The following is a 14,782-nucleotide window of genomic DNA, read 5'->3' as shown; positions in this document are numbered from 1 at the left end:
ATCCATGATTAAGTTTCATGCCCAGGGGACCAGGGGAGGTCTGTAGCCTTGGCACACTTGCCAGCGCCCAAGCCTCGATGACGTCGTGCTCTTGCCTTCTCCAATACGTAATTTAGTTCATACAGACTCCGGCCAGGCCCACAACTTCGATGCAGGCAAGAGCTAACGACCGCCCCCCGAGTATGAGGTGCACCTTGCGCTGTTGCCGCTTCCAGGGCGGCTAGAAGGCGCTCCCGCACACGGGTGACGCGCCACACCATGCGTCAGCACATGTCACGTTTGTTGGCGTTATAAGGGTCATCCCGGCCCGGGCCTCCGGTTTGTATAAGGCAGGAAGGCACACAAAGATCGTGCGCGCCACCTTGTAACCACACCACCACATTCGGGGTTACTGGCAGATTGGTGGGAAGAGCAAGGGGTACCCACTGGTCACCCCTGGATAGGGCCGACTCGCCAAGGACTCGCAATCCAAAGTGACTTGACCCCAATCCCAATCCATGTGTGTTGGGGTCACGCCGAATCCCAATCCCTCAAGTCCGGGGTCCAACCCACGCCGCCAACCCAATGCAGGCCCCCTTACCACCCCTCTAGGACACTGGCAGAGGTGCCGGCACGCTTGCACACGGCCCAAGAGCCCCCAACCATCAGAGGCGCGAGGGCAGCAATACTGTTCAGTACGCTACTCATCGGACCGGACACCTGCAGGGCCCTCAGGCTACCGATCACGTGCGTGCCTCATGTGTCGCTCCCTTGACCAGTCAACTCGCCAGGCTTAACGCTCTCCCCTTGTAAGACGGGCACGTTCATGTGCCTACGCCCCCAAATGGAGTTAAGTAATGTGGCCAACGCGTGCGGTGGGTATTTCTACAGCAAGCAAGCTTGCCCACCGCAGGGCACGGCCTGCGCCGCAGCCTCGTCCCCGCTCCTCTCCTGCTCCGACGCCCTTCACGTCCGAGGTTCACTAACATAAGCATATGAACATGTAGTCACTAGGATAATTAAGAACACATACGCACCATGTCCGAGCCTCGCCCCAAGAGGCCGAGAAGCGCCCGCGCCGTGCGCCGGCGCCGCGGGCCCCTGCGTGCCGTGCTACAGCGGCATGGTCGTACAGCGGCCGTACAGCAAGCAGCAGCACCAGGAGCGCATTGCCCTCGGCTTCCACGCGCCGTGCGGCGGTGGCTGCGAGGGGTGCAAGCCTTACGACCAGTACCGCCCCGCGTGTGGGGTCGCCATGGTGGCGGGCTATGGTGGCGGGCGCGGGTACATGTGTTTTAGCAAAGTAGATGACACGCGCACGATGTCCGGACATGATTGGCACGGCATTCAATAATGGTTATTCATGTGATCAAAAGAAGGCTGCTCGCCGGCGTATCGCCTGATGAGCGGTTTGAGGCGCGGGGGGGGGGGGTGAGGTGGTTGGGACGGTCCGGCCGCCCTTTGAATGCGCGGATGACCCTCGTACGGGAGGCAAGTCTTGCTAGGATATGTGGTGTTGCGAACTCCACACCCAGAAATTCACAGCAGCACTTTTCAGCAGCGCGTGTCACCTACGAGGCACATCGGCCACGCCAAGCCCTTCCCCAGCTTCCTCCAAGTCATGGACCAGGGGAGGGGCCTCCGCTGGCATAGACGTTACCAGCAGTGCACGCTCTCCTATGCAAGCGCACATGGCGTGACGGGACAGGGCAAGGTAAGCAAGTAGCTGATATAGTTGATACAGCTGAGTCCTGAAACAAGTCACGCCCAGCCCATCAAAGGCACTTGGTCTGCATCCTCGTCGATCCCCGCCCACCCCAGTGACCCCACCCGCCCGCACTGCTGCCCCAAACAACTTTTCCTTCCTGTTCCACCGTCCGATGGCTTCGTCATCTCGTAATGGGAATGGACGCTCATTGGCTCCCAGAGCAAAACCCATCAAACCGCCTCGACAATAACGTGCCGTTGGGCGCGAGGGGGCCGGGGGTAGGGCTCGACGTCGGGCGAAAGGGACCGAAGCTTTTACCTCAGGTGCATATTAATAGCACCAGCATGCCACCATCATTTTGTGCAACCGCGCCCGCCGCGAGTGCGCGTTCACACTCGCGTTCCCAGCGTGAAACCAGTATGACGTTTTCACAGGTGCTTCGGGGGCGCCCTTTAAGTCCTTTGTGATGGATATGGTATACATCTCTATGATATATTCAACTGCTCGTTCGCCCAAGCAAGCACTGCAAGTTTGAATGGATGTTCGCACACTCGCGAACCCCAATAACAGCGTCGAGCACCCAAGCTTCAATGCTCTATAATGCATGCAGCATGATAGTAATGACTGAAATAAGAAATTTGGCAGCGTTGCAGCCAAACCTGGTCAGACTCTCGGTGTGACGCCCACCAGCACTACTGGTTGTACGTCGGGAGTGTGCAACGCGGTGCAGCTTATAATGCCCCCCGCTCACTCATGGAACTCATACTCCAGCCGCATATACTTGAGGCGGGTAGAAGCATACAAACACCGACTCCAAACACCGACTCCGCGGCAAGAGCCCATCGCTACGTACCCGCAACTTACAAGCTCGGGACCCAGCTGCGCCGACTGCCAATAGCCATTCGCATTGTAGTCGAATAGCGTTCAGCATGAATACAAAAGGCTCCTGGGCTCGAGCCCAGGGCCTATGCGCGATGCTGTTGCTTTGTGGGCTTGCCGTCTCGTCAGCCGCGCGTGTGTCTCTCTACATGAGTGAGGCCAACAACGTCCTCGACCTTTCATGGGACAATGGCCCCAGCAACCTGGAGTCGCAGCTCCGCTCCTTCGGTTTCGACTTGTCCGTTGCCGTGGACCGCCAGCCCCGCCTGACCGGTACCGACGCCTATGTGATCCCCGCCCAGCACGGCAGCGCATTCTACTCGTCTGCTGAGGACATGTCGGCCGTCTCTAAGTTTGTAGAGAACGGCGGCTTGGTTGTGTTGCTCGGCGGCAAGGCCGATGCCGACCGCGATTTCGTCGCCAAGGCGCTGGGCTACCAGGGTGAGTTAATGGCTATCGAGCTGGCTGCTTAAACGGGCACATCTAGTAGGGCAAAAAATGGGTGTTTGCAAGCCGTTGTCTGGCATGGCGTTGACCGGCAGTAACTCCGCTGTCCTCGCCTCCATTGATTGCAGGCTCTTGGTCCGTGTGCAAGCACGCCGGCTGCAACTCCAAGTCGTCCCAGGGCGTGCCGCTGCTGGCGGAGCAGGCTTCCAGCTTCTTCTCGTCCAAGGCCCAGGACGCCTGGCCCGCCTCGCTGGAGGATGCCAAGACCATCAGCTTCAACACCTGGTGCCGCCACGAGGACGTTGAGGCCTTCACCATCCCTCTGTACACCGCTGCTGGTGACGAGATGAAGGTCGCCGCTCAGGTGGGTGCGCACTGGCGTGTAGAACACGTGCTTGTGGGTGGACGCAACGTGACTTGCACACACGGAACATAGTAACAGCACCCCCAGCGTGTCCACAACATTTATCCTTGCTGTCGTGCGTTCGCTCATGTTTCGCTCTCTTTGCTCCCGCTCCCTCATCCCTCAGGCTTTCGGCAAGGCTGGCGTGTCCGGCGCTGTGGTCGTGCTGGGCTACAGCTGGAAGGAGGGCGCCAAGGCCCGCTGGGGCGAGCTGCTGGAGAAGCTGGTGTCTGACTTCGCCGCCGGTGCCTACGTGGTCCCCGCTCAGGGCAACGCTGACGAGCACCCCGAGGCCGTTGACTCCGTTCTGGAGTCCGCCGCTGACGTGGCCGATGAGGCTGCCGAGGTGGTGCGCCGCTTCCTGCAGAGCGCCGCCGGCACCTACCCCTCCCCCGCCCCCACTCCTTCCCCCTCGTCCTCCCCTTCCCCTTCCTCTTCCCCCGCTCCTTCTCCCTCGCCCAGCCCCTCGCCGACGGTCATCCCTTCGCCCAGCCCGCCCTCGCCCCTTCCCCCTAGCCCTCCCCCCCTGCCCCCTGGCATTGCCAAGGTGGTCGAGGACTTCGTGGTCACTTATCAGAACCAGACCATCGGCGACCAGGACCCCGCGGACCTGCAGAAGAACCAGACCGCCATCAACAGTCTGGTCGATGACATCCAGAACACCTACGCGAAGGCCCTGGGCGTCAACGCGACGGCCATTGTTGTGCGTGGCTTCCTGTTTGTGTACCGCAACGGCACCGTGATCACCATCATGGTCGACACCACCCCCGCCAAGAGGCGCCGCATGGCTCTGGAGAACGTTGCCAAGGTGTACGATCGCTCCGAGGTGGCTGACATGTTCGGCTCTGGCAGCGGTGTGACCGGCCTGATCCACGAGGGCAGCTATGCCGCCAACGAGGACGAGATCATGGAGATGCTGGACGCCGAGGCTGCTCTGCCCGCGCTGCTGTACCGCAAGCTGAACGAGATGAGCCGTCGCGACCTGCAGCAGGATGACTACTACATCCAGGTCCTGGTGTCCATCGTGCAGTTCATTGAGGTGGCCCTGCCGCCGTCGCCTCCTCCTCAGCCCCCGGTTCCCACTGGCACGGTGCTGCCCCCCTCTCCTCCCCCTACCCCTCCGTCGCCTCCTCCCCGCCCTCCTCGCCCGCCGCCGGTCAACCTGAACGCCATCGCCGACGCCATTGGTGCCAACCAGGTCGAGCGTGGCTTCCCTCCCCCATCTCCTCCTCCCCCGCGCCCCCCCAGCCCGCCCTCGCCCGGCCCCACTGTCAAGTTCCTGAACCTGACCGCGTACGGCACCGTTGGCCCCAACAAGCCCGTTGTCTGGTACAACGACCCCAACTTCTCCTCGCTGGTCTCCAACCTGTCGCCCCTTAACCTGGTGAGTGCAGCTTGTGCTCGGGTCCATGTGTTCCTTAGCCGCTGTTCCATGCACCCGCTCGATAGTGACTACCCGTCTTATGACTCTGTGTGCTTCTGTGCCATGACCTTACCGCCAACCTACTCATCGCTGGTTTGTCGTTTGGTGCCATCCACGCAGATCAACCCCTTCAAGCCCAGCTGCCCGCTCAAGTGCGAGGGCTGCCCCTACACCTGGCGCGCCAGCGATGACATGACCGTGGTGCCCCTGTTCTTCAGGGACCCCGTCCAGATTAGCCGCATCTTCATCAAGCAGGTCCGCAACTCCGGCGTGGTCAAGGTCCAGTTCATCAAGTGGACTGGCTCTCCCTCGAACGGCAACTACGCCCCCGACCTCGGCCGCGTGATCTATAACGTGACCAAGGACACCACCAAGTGCCAGTCTGTGTTGGCCATCCGCGTCGGCCCCAAGAAGAGCGGCGTCAACATGGCCGTGCCCACCGGCGGCAGCCAGTCCAACATCCAGGGCAAGCTCAAGGACAAGGTCATTGGCGGCGTTGTCATCACCATGCAGCGCCCGGCCGGCTCCGGACCCAACTACGGCCCCTTTGTGGAGTACGTGCGTTTCCAGGGCCGCGCCGTCTACCCCCTGGACAGCAGCATCTACACCCAGTTCGGCCGCAAGAAGCTCTAAGGAGCCGACTCGCACGGCTTGTGGGCGCAAGCCCCCAGCTTACGAACCTGTAGAGTAGCAGCTCGAGGGATGTGTGCTTAATACGCCGAAGATGGCGCATTTGTTGAGAGTAGGTCAGTGTGTGGCGCGGTCCAGCGAAGTGGACCTGGCGAAGCAGTGTAATTTTGTCCGTAGCGCTGTGCGGAAACGCACGGCCCATCAGGGAGCATAGGATATATAGGAGCCGAGCACAAGACGGCAAGTGTGACACTGTCGGTGATGGTCGCACGCATTGTATAGGTAGATGGTTGGGGAGCCAGTCCTAGCTAATGTAGCATTTGACCACGTGCATGCATAAATCTGCTGACCACATTTCTAGACTGGCTGGTGCTTTGATGTGTTTTGAACGTGGCGGTTACGGAAGCCTACATGCGATTGTGAACCCAACCACACGCTTGCAAAGGATTCATGAAATGTTGCTTGAATGGTTTGTTGTGCCAGTAGCAACGATGGAAAGACGCTTGAGCTTTGGTGCTGTGCAGGTAGGGGCGAAGTAGACCTCTACTCAACCTGTGGTGGTAGCTGCGCCAGTGTGACCTTAGTGCATCTCCTCCACCACCTGCAAGCACTCTCCATGATAAACGACCTGCACCTTGCACGCATGGCGAGTGCATGGGTGCAATCAGTGCAGATCACGCACCCCACACCATTCATCGGTTTGAATCGGATTCGGCATGCAAGGTCTGGTTTTATGCGCCGGCCAATGCCAACTTTGTAAGGCAGGATGCGAAGGATCCCGGTTCCATGCCATGCAAGCGCACTGCTCTGCTTGCAGCGGTTCGCACGGAAGCAAAAGAGAGATAGCTACTAGGGGGTGGGTGATATGAGTTGGAGTGCAACGTCGTGCAGTCAGCAGCGTCCGACGCCACCCGCCGTACTTTGTTGAGTGGTTAGAGAAGGCAGGGGAAGGCGCAGCACCACATCGGCGGCACGCAACCTGCAACATGGGCAAGCAGAACGCCAGAGACAAACCGCACCAGCCACTGAAACCAGCCACCGCAGGCGCACGATCAAACGCAGGCACACACGCACCAGCACGTTGCAGCACGGGTCTCAGGCCCCATGCAGTCCGGGGCACACAGACAGCTGATGCAACTTCGTCCTACGCAAGGGCTGTGCGCGCTGTACCTGGCAATTGGATGTGATGTTGCTCACTCCCCAGTCTCCCTGGCCTGCCTGCATGACGCTCGCTGCCGAGCTCATCTGGCGCCACACCCTTGGCCACTCTCACAGAATGCCCCTGCGTGCGCCACTTTCGCCCACATAATGACATAATGCCCCCCCCCCGCGCGCTCCGCATAATGCCCCTTGCACCCTGCATAGGCCGAACCTGCAGCCCTTAAGGCCATTTGCTTCGGGCCACTGCTACGGTACCGGTCGCCGACTGGTGGCTGCCGACCTCTGCCGCCCAGCGCCATGCATGGTGCCTGTGAAAGCACACAGACAGCTGCGAACCGGCTGCCACGCACGCACGCCCAACCAAGCGGCCAAGCTCACTGACCCAGCGGCAATACAGCAGACCAGCTAACGCACGGGAACCACCGCAGGTGCACGAACAAACGCAGGCGCGCGCGCGCACACACACACACACACAAACACACACACACACACACACACACACACACACACACACACACACACACACACACACACACACACACACAGCCGGGCGGGATTTGGGACGCGTGATACCTAGCTTGTCTGCTGCACGCCGCCTCTCTTATCGCCGTTGCCATTCACATGCCCGTGACACTTCCTCGCTGCCGCCCTATGCCCATGCTTCCACCTTTGCCTATAGGTGAGCTCGACTACGACCAGCGGGCGGGAATCCGGGAATTAGGCGTGCTGGGTAAACGTTGTTTAGCGCGCCCAGGGTGCGGAGCATGGACGCATACAGGTGCATCGCGGGGTCAGGCCGAATGGTCGCCCGTGGGGTTCCAGGCTTATCGCGGGTAAGTATGACTACCTGGGTCACGACAGTCACGCGACGCTCGGTAAAATGGTGGGTATCGGTAAGTAACTCCGTCGCGTCATTGGGCGGGCTTTCGTTTCGTTTTTTAACACAGCCGGGCCCAGTGTCTCTGCAACCGCCGCCCACCAGGCGCCCCATGCAGCCGGGCGCTACCGTATGTGCGGCCGCGCGGCCCCGGAATCGTTCCCTTTCACGGGCATAGTTAGTGGGCGGGCTTTGGGATGCATGTTGGGACATTAGATAGCTTGCTTGCTGCACGCCGCCCCCTTCCGCTACTGCCACTTCACATGTCCGTGACACTTCTGAGCTGCCGCCCAATGCCTTTCCATTTCCACGCCTATAGGTGAGAATGGATACCGGTGTGGAGTGGACGAGGCTCAGGGGGATTTGTGCCCGGTAAACGTTGTTAGCGCGTCGCCGACGCGGAGCATGGCAGCGCATGCGGGTGCACCTCGGAGACATGGCTGAATGCCAAACACCCGGGTAGGGGGTTCCAGGCAACATATGCGGGTAAGTATACTCAAGGTGACAACTGGGGCAACATCGCCCACCGCGGAGCTCGGTAACCGGCGTAGGTATTTGTCCGCAACTGCGCACGCGTGTTTGGCGGCTTGGTTCCATCTGTTTGTGTATAACACACACACACACGCACACACACACACACACACACACACGCACACACACACGCACACACACACACACACATAGATAGCTTGCTTGCTGCACGCCGCCCTCTTCCGCCGCTGCCATTTCACATGTCCGTGACACTTCTATGCTGCCGCCCAATGCCTTTCCGTTCCCACGCTTATAGGTGAGAATGGATGTGGAGTCGTCGAGACTTAGGGGGAGTTGTGCCCGGTAAACGTTGTTAGCGCGTCGCCGACGCGGAGCATGGCAGCGCATGCGGGTGCACCTCGGAGACGAGGCTGAATGCCAAACGCCCGGGTAGGGGGTTCCAGGCAACGTATGCGGGTAAGTATACTCAAGGTGACAACTGGGGCAACATCGCCCACCGCGGAGCTCGGTAACCGGCGTAGGTATTGGTCCGTAACTGCGCACGCGTGTTCAGCGGCTTTGTTCCGTTTGTTTTTGTGTTTAACACACACACACACACACACACACACACACACACACACGCACACACACACACACACACACACGCTGGCAACCGGATCTCAGGTCCTACTCAGTCTGGGGCACCAGAACCAGCTGCTAACTGACCACCCCGCACGCCTGCCTACCCAAGCGGCCAAGCTCACTGACCCAGCAACAAAGCGGGACCAGCTACCGCACTGGAACCCAGGAGAACACTAGAAGGGCCGCTCACAGAGCCCCCGAAACAACTCCGCCTCCGCGCGCGCCGCGAACTCCATTAGCAGCAGCTGCATGCAGCACCAGGCCCGGCGGGCATCACACGAGAGGGCCATCGTCCGCCCCCCAGTCCCGCCCCCAGGCGCAGACCTCACTGCGGATGTAACTCAGAATCAGAGCGCGCCCAGGTCGGGCCACGGCTGCACATTCACTGCGCGCATACCAATCACTCGCAGCCCACTGTGCCTGCTGCAGGACTGGCTGGGGGCCTCATCGCTGGCAGCCAGCAAGGCCGTGACGTCCATTGCGGACAGGACGGCCCCGCCGTAGGCACGATTGCCACCACCCACTTTATGGACTGAACCCATCCCCGTTTACCGTCGGTTACGAGGTAACATGTGCTTTCGCAACCTGAGCTACTGACTGCCTACTCTCGTGCCGCCTGCAAGCCCACTCCGCCTTCCGCTCTGGTCTACGTACGCATTAGTTCCGCAACACTCGTCAATAACAGGTGCCAAAGCGCCACCGCTGGGCTCGCCGCCACCAGCACCGATAGGCGCGCCTCCGGCACCCAGAGAGCTGCTCGTACGCCCAGCAGCGCCGCCGACCTCTCCAGCCGCCAACTGCAACGGCCGCTGCCCAGGGGGCGGCAGAAGAAAACCAAACCGCAGGCCGGAGCCCGCGGCCACGACGGCGCGGGTGTCCGCGCGCTTGGCGGCGGGGCCCCAGCGAGGCCGTCGGCCTCCTACGCCGCCCCGAAGCCGACCGCGGATCCACCAGCACGGCGGCTGCAGCTCCGAAAGGCATTGGAGGCGGCGGCGGCCTTGGAAGCGGAGGCACCATTGAGCCACAGGCAGTGGCGCTACCAGCACCGGTGCCACTGCCACCCGCCGACCTTTTCCATCCTTGCCTCAGTTGCCGGACTTCGCTGCTGGCCGGTCAGCAGGTTGCAGCGGCAAGGCATGACACCAGATTTAAGGTGGGAGACTCGGGCAGCTAATAGACGTGTGTGATGACACCCCTTCCTGACCCCCTCTCTCAAGTTGGCAGCTGTACGCAGGGGAACCCCTTGCTGTACGGCCGCGACGCCTAAAGCTGGCACACGCGACCCCACGATGAGCCCAACCAAAGTCAGCTACGCCATGCAGGTGCCTCGCAGGTGCCCCTTTATCCAGCGGTGTACGGTAGGCTTGCCCGGCCCACCGGGCCCAAACCTGCTGGGCGTCGGAGCCAGTGCATTCTGGCGCAGACGTCTCCAGAAAGGAAACCCCTGGCAAGTGCCCTCACACTATTCTCTGGGTCACCTGGCACGTTGACCGACTGCAATAAGGAACACAAATGCCTTTCCATGCGAGCCAGCTGTGTTATGTAAACATACAATACCCTCTAACTGGATGATACGTGTTGAGGTAGGGCTTCAGCCTGTCACTTCAGCACAGGGCAGGACTAGGACACAGTAAATATTGAGGTGCTCAAAAGCCTTGTAGTATAGGCGATGAAAATGGCCAATTACTCCTCTCACACCGCCCGCCTCGCTCGCGCGCTACTTAGCAACCGCGCTTTGACATTAGTCTCACTCTCTACTTCACAATCGAACTACATGATCGCTTCTGCATGCAATGTGACTGGGGCCACAATTTGTCCAACATAAATAGACAGTCCTGCCGCGCGGCGGGCGGACGGTCAGACCAGGTCAGACGGAGGGCGCATGGGCGCAATTGCGGTGGCGAGAAGCGCTTAGAGTCACACGCGCGGCAGGCTGCATACATTTATAACCAGGTTCAAAGTCGCCCCCTCGTGCTGAACTATAGCACTTGGGCTGGTCGTAAGGGACCTCCCTCCACGTAACTCATCGCGACTCAAGCCACCTCAACGCCTCTCCTTGAGTACTCATCACAGCCGTTGTTGTTGCCTAGAATGCGCTTTAACTGCGCGTGTGCCGGGCCTCTGGCCCTGGCACTAGCGCTCGCGTTACTGGCAGGAGCCCAGGCCTCCTCGCGCGTCGCCCTCTACATGAGCGAGTCTGACGGCGTCCTCGATCTCAAGTGGAACAACGGTCCTAGCAACCTGCAGAAGCAGCTGGTTCAGGCTGGCTTTGACCTGAAGGTCACCGCTGATGGCCAGCCCCGCCTAACCGGCGTGGACGCCTACGTTATCCCCGCCCAGAACGGCCACACCTTCTACTCCGCTGCCGAGGACATGTCGGCGGTCGCCAGCTTCGTCGAGAACGGCGGCTTGGTTGTGATGCTCGGCGGTAATGTGGAGGCCGACCGCGAGTTCGTCGCCAAGGCGCTGGGCTACCAGGGTAAGCCTTGGTTACACCTGGGACAATGGCTCTGACATATTGCTGTTAGTTGGTTGTGACATTCTGATGACTGAATTTTGGTGCCGCCCTCTAACCGGTTACTGACAGGCGCTTGGTCCGTGTGCAAGCACGCCGGCTGCAACTCCAAGTCGTCCCAGGGCGTGCCGCTGCTGGCGGAGCAGGCTTCCAGCTTCTTCTCGTCCAAGGCCCAGGACGCCTGGCCCGCCTCGCTGGAGGATGCCAAGACCATCAGCTTCAACACCTGGTGCCGCCACGAGGACGTTGAGGCCTTCACCATTCCTCTGTACACCGCAGCTGGTGACGAGATGAAGGTCGCCGCTCAGGTGGGTGCGCACTGGCGTGTAGAACACGTGCTTGTGGGTGGACGCAACGTGACTCGCACACATGAAACACCGTAACAGCACCCCACAGCGTGTCCACAACATTTATCCTTGCTGTCGTGCGTTCGCTCATGTTTCGCTCTCTTTGCTCCCGCTCCCTCATTCCTCAGGCATTCGGCAAGGCTGGCGTGTCCGGCGCTGTGGTCGTTCTGGGCTACAGCTGGAAGGAGGGCGCCAAGGCCCGCTGGGGCGAGCTGCTGGAGAAGCTGGTGTCTGACTTCGCCGCCGGTGCCTACGTGGTCCCCGCTCAGGGCAACGCTGACGAGCACCCCGAGGCCGTTGACTCCGTTCTGGAGTCCGCCGCTGACGTGGCCGATGAGGCTGCCGAGGTGGTGCGCCGCTTCCTGCAGAGCGCCGCCGGCACCTACCCCTCCCCCGCCCCCACTCCTTCCCCCTCGTCCTCCCCTTCCCCCTCTCCCTCCCCCTCCTCCTCTCCCTCCCCCTCTCCTTCTCCCTCTCCCTCCCCGTCTGCCTCCCCGTCGCCCTCGCCCAGCCCCTCGCCGACGGCCATCCCTTCGCCCAGCCCGCCCTCGCCCCTTCCCCCTAGCCCTCCCCCCCTGCCCCCTGGCATTGCCAAGGTGGTCGAGGACTTCGTGGTCACTTATCAGAACCAGACCATCGGCGACCAGGACCCCGCGGACCTGCAGAAGAACCAGACCGCCATCAACAGTCTGGTCGATGACATCCAGAACACCTACGCGAAGGCCCTGGGCGTCAACGCGACGGCCATTGTTGTGCGTGGCTTCCTGTTTGTGTACCGCAACGGCACCGTGATCACCATCACGGTCGACACCACCCCCGCCAAGAGGCGCCGCATGGCTCTGGAGAACGTTGCCAAGGTGTACGATCGCTCCGAGGTGGCTGATATGTTCGGCTCTGGCAGCGGTGTGACCGGCCTGATCCACGAGGGCAGCTATGCCGCCAACGAGGACGAGATCATGGAGATGCTGGACGCCGAGGCTGCTCTGCCCGCGCTGCTGTACCGCAAGCTGAACGAGATGAGCCGTCGCGACCTGCAGCAGGATGACTACTACATCCAGGTCCTGGTGTCCATCGTGCAGTTCATTGAGGTGGCCCTGCCGCCGTCGCCTCCTCCTCAGCCCCCGGTTCCCACTGGCACGGTGCTGCCCCCCTCTCCTCCCCCTACCCCTCCGTCGCCTCCTCCCCGCCCTCCTCGCCCGCCGCCGGTCAACCTGAACGCCATCGCCGACGCCATTGGTGCCGACCAGGTCGAGCGCGGCTTCCCTCCCCCATCTCCTCCTCCCCCGCGCCCCCCCAGCCCTGGCAAGGTGGACACCATCAACTTCCTGAACATGACCGCGTACGGCACCGTTGGCCCCAACAAGCCCCTGGTGTGGTTCAACGACCCCAACTTCGCGGCCCTGGACGCTGCTCTTTCGCCCCTCAACCTGGTGGGTGTGGTCTGGTTTGGTCGTTTCTGGATGTGCGCTAGTTTGCTTGACCAGGGCTTGCCACGCTGCATTGCTGCTTCTCCCTTCCCCGCACTGTTGCTTCGTTCCACCGCTCTAACGTCGGCCTCTCGTTCCCGTGTGCAGATCAACCCCTACAAGACCAGCTGCCCGCTCAAGTGCGAGGGCTGCCCCTACTCGTGGCGCGCGAACGACTCCATGGTCACCGTGCCCCTGTTCTTCAAGGATGCGACCCAGATTAGCCGCATCTTCATCAAGCAGGTCCGCAACTCCGGCGTGGTCAAGGTCCAGGCCATCAAGTGGACTGGCTCTCCCTCTGACGGCAACTACGTTCCCCAGCTGGGCCGCGTCCTCTACAACGTGAGCAAGGACACCACCAAGTGCCAGTCCGTGCTGTCGATCCGCATCGGCCCCGTGAAGAGCGGCATCAACATCAAGGTCCCCGCCGCCGGCAGCGCTGCCAACATCCAGCCCAAGCGCCTGCGCGACCGCGTGTACGCCGGTGTGCTCATCACCATGCAGCGCCCGCCCAACGCCGGCCTGAACTACGGCCCCTTTGTGGAGTACGTGCGCTTCCAGGGCCGCGCCGTCTACCCGGCCGACGTGTCCATCTACACGCCCTTCGGCCGCAAGAAGCTGTAAGGTGTCTCCCCCAACGGAGCCTTGTGTGTAAGGTTGAGACTGTGGTGATCGTCCTTCGCTTGCAGACATTTGCGGAGTGCAGCTTGCTGCGTTTGTTGGTGTTGTTGATGTTGTACAGTGGCTGGGCGGTGCCGTAATGGCACAGCAGGAACATGCGCTTTTTCGCGGCGCGTGGCGGATTGTGTACAAAGAAGAATGCAGTGAACTAGGTTGCAGTATGTTTGCACGTAGCTTGCTGACCATTATTTGTCAGCTGCTGAGATTAGAAGTGTGAGCGTAGGCGCGCGCGCCGGCAGCGGCAGCGGGTTGCGGAGGTCGGACCCTATGAGCTTTTTCGCGGCTCTCGGGTCAGCCCTGGTGCATGTCCGCATTGTTCGTACCTACAAAGCATTGGATGACAATTTATTGCTGATGGCCTTTGCACCGTGCATGACACTGCTGCGGTTTCTGACATGTTTGACGCACCACAATGCGCGCCGCCCATGATATAATTGCACTAGCCGTGATTCCGGCTCACACTCACTTGGCTCACCTTGAAAAGGGGTGGCCGTGTTCGCCCATGACATGACTCTTAGCTCAGTGACAGTCTATTTCTTGTTGCACCCCATAATCCACGATTCACCACCCATACTCTTGTTTGTGCATACTCTACACGATGTATTTGTTCGAAGTACGGCCTACGGCGTGATAAAAGTCATCCCTGTTTGGTGTGCGGGGCGCTGACAGATTCCCACCGTATGTACGTTGTTTGTTTTTTAGGATTGGATCGCTAATTGTGCCGGGTTGCCGACCAGGTGACTGCATGAGGGAGGGATCCAGATGCCATGTGCACGGTTGGGTGCACGTGGTGGGGTGATGTGGTATGGAAGAACCGTTATATGGTTGGCACAGCCTCACAGCGGTTCTACGCGCCGCGGAGGGTTGTCAGGTTGCTCGGGTGGTGGGGCGCGCACGTCGTGCAGTGGATGTCATGTCCTGCACTGGCGGCAGGCGGAAGTCAAGACTTCTGACACTAATCGCTGTAACCAGCACAGTCTGATTTTCCCTTTCTCGTGCGGGGGACGCATCGGGCGACGACAGTCAGTGGTTGAGGATAGACAGGGCTTGGGGAGGACTAGTTGGTTGGTTGCAACTCAAGGATGCAACACCATCACCAGGGCATCAATAGACGCAACCAAAGACGAGGACCCCGGAGCGAACCAACAGTGAA

General features: G+C 60.7%; 2 protein-coding genes across 2 annotated transcripts; both read left to right on the top strand.

Moving 5' to 3' along the window:
* Positions 1-2,178: 2,178 nt before the first annotated feature.
* On the top strand, positions 2,179-6,241 carry CHLRE_02g077850v5 (uncharacterized protein). The gene is made up of 4 exons (XM_043059176.1): positions 2,179-3,007; positions 3,142-3,377; positions 3,544-4,800; positions 4,960-6,241. The coding sequence occupies exons 1-4, from the start codon at positions 2,662-2,664 to the stop codon at positions 5,470-5,472; spliced, it is 2,352 nt and encodes a 783-aa protein (XP_042926810.1). The 5' UTR covers positions 2,179-2,661; the 3' UTR covers positions 5,473-6,241.
* Positions 6,242-10,098: 3,857 nt separating this feature from the next.
* CHLRE_02g077800v5 (uncharacterized protein) lies at positions 10,099-14,609 on the top strand. The gene is made up of 4 exons (XM_001701806.2): positions 10,099-11,099; positions 11,208-11,443; positions 11,611-12,912; positions 13,057-14,609. The coding sequence occupies exons 1-4, from the start codon at positions 10,712-10,714 to the stop codon at positions 13,570-13,572; spliced, it is 2,442 nt and encodes an 813-aa protein (XP_001701858.2). The 5' UTR covers positions 10,099-10,711; the 3' UTR covers positions 13,573-14,609.
* The last annotated feature ends 173 nt before the right edge of the window (positions 14,610-14,782 follow it).

This window comes from Chlamydomonas reinhardtii, chromosome 2, assembly GCF_000002595.2.
Source record: "Chlamydomonas reinhardtii strain CC-503 cw92 mt+ chromosome 2, whole genome shotgun sequence".
In the NCBI taxonomy this organism is placed as follows: Eukaryota; Viridiplantae; Chlorophyta; class Chlorophyceae; order Chlamydomonadales; family Chlamydomonadaceae; genus Chlamydomonas; species Chlamydomonas reinhardtii.
The sequence above is the reverse complement of the archived record's forward strand: the minus strand, read 5'-3'. Positions and strand labels throughout refer to the sequence as shown.